This window comes from Lucilia sericata, unplaced genomic scaffold, assembly GCF_015586225.1.
Source record: "Lucilia sericata isolate MDLA Ls3-8-SP2 unplaced genomic scaffold, ASM1558622v1 Contig000005F_arrow, whole genome shotgun sequence".
In the NCBI taxonomy this organism is placed as follows: domain Eukaryota; kingdom Metazoa; phylum Arthropoda; class Insecta; order Diptera; family Calliphoridae; genus Lucilia; species Lucilia sericata.
In genome coordinates, this window is record NW_023994046.1 from 615,000 (window position 1) to 619,669 (window position 4,670).

The 4,670-nt window shown below is 35.1% G+C and overlaps 1 protein-coding gene across 2 annotated transcripts; it reads left to right on the forward strand.

Moving 5' to 3' along the window:
• Window positions 1–4,405, forward strand: LOC119600570 (histone-lysine N-methyltransferase PR-Set7). Of its 2 annotated transcripts, none has more exons than XM_037950889.1 (3): window positions 1–308; window positions 467–1,129; window positions 1,523–4,405. In XM_037950889.1, exons 2-3 carry the CDS (start codon window positions 847–849, stop codon window positions 3,586–3,588), a joined length of 2,349 nt encoding a protein of 782 aa, XP_037806817.1. In that variant the 5' UTR covers window positions 1–308; window positions 467–846; the 3' UTR covers window positions 3,589–4,405. The 2 variants fall into 2 exon arrangements, with proteins under 2 accessions (XP_037806817.1, XP_037806824.1); XM_037950896.1 differs by having other exon boundaries at window positions 7–343.
• Window positions 4,406–4,670: the final 265 nt, after the last annotated feature.

Below are 4,670 nucleotides of genomic sequence, written 5' to 3' on the forward strand. Positions count from 1 at the left end.
AAAGAACAACAACAAACAACGAAAAGAAGCACAAGTAAAATAAAATCAGAAAATTTACTTCAAAGAAAAAATGTAGTTATAAAAACGGCGCGGAAATTTTACAATAAAACTCAACAAAATAATTGAAATTTATATACCAATTAAATTGCCTTAACGTTTTTTACAAATATTTTATAAATTAAAAGTTGCTACAACCGTTTAGCCGGAGTTTACATCGATAGAAAAAATTACCTTCAAAACAGAAGATTTTTTTCTCCGTTCATATATATTCCTCTTCTGCAGCTACTACTACAGTTTTTTTGACACGGGTATGTTACGATTGGTGCGGTTAGATGCGAGGCAGGTCAGGCTAAATAAAAAATAATGCTATTCTGTAAAACGAATAAAAAAATGGGAGACAATAAATATTAAAGTGAAAAAATAAAAAAAGTGAATTCCATCTTAATGTGATTTTTTATAATTCTAGATTAAAGAGGAAACCCGGTGGCTGAGAGACGTGACCAAACGCATTGTATCTTAAAAATAAAAAAAGTTGAAAGGCCAAATCACAGACAATTATATAGTGGCTCATCATAAGTCCTACGCAAGTGTCGGCCATTATTATTAAAAACAAAAGAAAAACTGCAGAACCGAACAATAAATACATGAAGTGTGAAAATTCAACAAGCGGCACCATATCCCCCATTTAATGAATTAAATGATAAAATTTTGTACATTTATCTGGATTTAATCAAAACGCGTGTTGTTTTGCTGACCAGTTGACTGATTTTGACTGCCTTAATAATTGTGTGTATGTGAGTGTCTATTTGTTTTGTCTTTAATTTGTCCTCTTTAAAGTCACAAAAAATGGTGCGTCGACGAACGCGCGCTACTGTGGCTCCCAAAGCAGCGGTCAATAGTGTGTTGGAGAATGGATCAGCAGTTGCCTTGACAAACGCCCAACTACTTGAAGATCAATATTTTGCAAGTCCCAAGAGAAAAGACTGTAAAGTTGAAGAGAATTCCTCCAGTAATGATGGTTTTGTTAGTGGTGCTAGCGAAGATGACGGATTAGTAAAACCCAAAATGAAATCACCAAGTCCTAATAAAATGAAGGGTGAACGTGGCGCTATAAATGGCAAGACTATTGGTATGTAATCCCTATTTATATTTTATTATTTGACTTATTCAATATTTATTCATTTACACCCTTAATATGCCTGACCCCATTTATGGGTTGATATTTAATTGATCGAATAAAATTTTAATGCAATTTTAAAATATTTAGTATTTAAACACAATATCGTCAAACTCAGTAAAGGGAGCAAACAAATTAGAAATATTCTTAATTATGCTTAAAAACATAACCTCAATTTCATATTTATAAGTCTTAAAATAGTTCTACTGTTTAGCAGCTAATAAATAAAACTTAAGGAGCAGTAAGAGTATATTTAATCTCTTTAAATTCTCAATAACTTTGTATAGTTTTTAAAAACTTTTCAAATTAAGAATCTAACAGATTTTCATTTATCTTTAAATTTAGGTGTTCCATTGGCAACGCGCTCACAAACACGCACCATAGAGAACTTTTTTAAAGCTAATGCAGCTGCCAAACAACATAATAAATCAAACAAATATTCACCAGAACCTCAAAAGATTATACAACCCACATTGTCTGCCTCTGTAACACCACCACAAATGGTTAATTACAACGCAATCATCACACAGCAACAACAACACCAACACCAACAAAACGGACATGATCATCATAACGATCACGGTGATCAGCAAGAACAATTGTATCAACAGCAATTGCAAAACCAACATCATCAACAACATCAACCAATTATAAATCGTCGCAGTCTCGACAATGTTATTGTTCCACAAGAATTCATATTTGACCTTAGCGAAGACACCAATGACAGTGAGCGCACCGATATATCCGATGAGACACCAGTTGAACAAGTCCAGGAGACTTTATTAATGACAAATGGTTTTGATTTTACCAATCATCGTTCGTCACAACGGGCTGACAGTCATTCATCTTCACACAGTAGTTCAAATACAAGTGCCACCGAAAATATATTCTTACAGGAGCCGGTTCTAACACTCAATGTTGACAAGTCCCCAAATCAAGCATCTTCAATAAAAATAAATAAAACTCTGGAAGTTGAGCCGAAATTTTCTTCACCCACTTCATTAAATGCCTCGGTTTTGCACGGACGTTTCAATCAAATTGTTTCCCTAAACGCTTCCCCCTCGAAGAGAGACTCGTTTGGCTACGAAAAGAAACCTATAGAAATGTTAAATGGTCATGATTATGCTCTAATGATGTTGCCTGAAAATGACAATAGTTCCTGTGATAGTGGTGTGGCGTTTACAAGTACTACTGCTGCCTCATTGGATGACTCAGTACAAGCTTCCCCAGCACCGGGCGTGGCACAAGGAAATCGTAGACGCAAGCCAGCCACTCCACATCGTATTGTTTGTTGTTCGCCGATTAAAGCTCCGCCTCGTGTAGTTTCTCCGGCCGGTTCTCCTTCCACAAGAAAAATGGCCTCAGCTCTTTCTCCTCGCAAGTCTCAAAGACATTTGACTACATCAACTGTTGCCGCTGCTACGACGGGGGGTGGTATCATAACTACCGCTGCCGCTTGTAAAACAAGAAGAAGACTGAATCCAAGTCCTTCTCAGGCTACAAAAGAACACCAGCTTCCGCAACAGCAGACACAATCCAATCAGGAAGATAAACACTATGTTCATGAACACGATGATGACGAAGACCCTGTCGTAGTTTTGGTCAATGATGACGAGGATGATATTGATGACCATGATCAGGAATGTGAAAATATGGCTACAAACATTTCTGCGCCGGACAACAAATCTAACCCTCACATACTGAACGGCATGTCAAAGTCAATTTTAAATTCAGCTAAACATCCAACTAATCAACAAAATGCTACAAACAATCGAGGAGGGAAACAAAAAAGCCAACAAAGCAAAACAAAATACACAGTTCAGAGGCCTCAACATGCACCTCTCAAACATCAAGCTCCCCAACCTTTGGCTGCTACTAATGGAAATCGTGAAATCAACGATTTCTTCCCCGTTCGCAGAAGTGTACGCAAGACAAAGACTGCCGTTAAAGAAGAAATGATGCGCAATCTGGAACAGGCCATTCTAGAGGAACGGTCAGAGGGCCTAAAAATTGCACACTTCGAGGGCAAAGGACGTGGAATAATAGCCGAACGACGCTTTCAACGTGGTGAATTTGTCATCGAGTATGTGGGCGATTTGATCTCCACCACAGAGGCTGCCGAACGTGAAAAACGTTACGCTTTAGATGAAAATGCCGGCTGTTACATGTACTATTTTAAACATAAGAATCAGCAGTATTGCATAGATGCCACCGAGGACACCGGGAAACTGGGACGCTTAGTTAATCATTCACGCAATGGCAACTTGATGACCAAAGTTGTGGTGGTTAAACAAAAACCTCATTTAGTTTTAATAGCCAAAGATGACATTGAGGCCGGCGAAGAACTGTGCTATGATTATGGCGATCGCTCCAAGGAATCACTTTTACACCATCCTTGGTTGGCTTTTTAGAATTAGATGATTATTGTTAACAGATTTTGTACACTAGGAAAGAAAACAAAACAATAAACACCCTGCCTGACACATCCCCACACTCTTCAACTCTCTTTCTCCTACATACACACTCTAACACACACCCAAAACACGCTCACTTATTATGAAGTTCTAAGAACTTGAAAATCAAACAAGAAAAGCCTACTTCAATCACAACGCATTCATTATTATCTTGTTCTCAAACACCACACCACAGACTTTTGCTTTTAAGTTAAATCTCTATTATTTGAAATAACTCTTTCTTTTAAGAATTTAAGAACAATTTAATAAGAGTTTAATCTCTCCAACCTCGTCAAAACACTGGACAAAATAGGAGACTTAAATTTTACGACTTAAGCTAGACAAACTTCAATACAAATTCCATGAGCAATAATTGACATACAAGAATCTCTTGATTTGTGTAATCAATGCAAAATTCAATTCCACCTTAATAACATTGATTTCTAAATTGTATGTTCAAAACAGAAATTTGAGATACTTATAGATGCGCTCAACACATTTACTATATGCTAGATATAAAATTGCTTCTCATTATCAGAAACATTAAACAATTTGAATTCAATTTCGAATCCATACATGCGACTGACTGACTGACATTCATACATACAGTCTTCTTGTTACAGGACCTAAAAAAACTACAATTCTAGGACTTTTTAGTAGAATTGAATAAATTATTTAATTAATGATAAATGAATGATGGTTCTCTTATAAGATGCCTACGCCTAAAAAAAAAAAAAAAAAAAAAAATTATAGAAAAAATAACAAGAACAACAAAGCAGAATTAAAAAGAAAACAACATTGAAAAATTAGTTTCGTTAAGAAAAAGAGACAAAACAAATATAAAAGAAAACATATGTAGTTTTTAGTAAACAGAAATGAAGTATAATTTAATACAATATAATAATACATAATATAATTAAAAATAATAATTTTATGTTTATATAGAAAATATATTTAATTGTTAATGACATTTTTCGAATTAGACTTAAGCTAAAATAATTATAAATGAAAAAAAAGTTTGATTTCCTCAATTCTTTCGA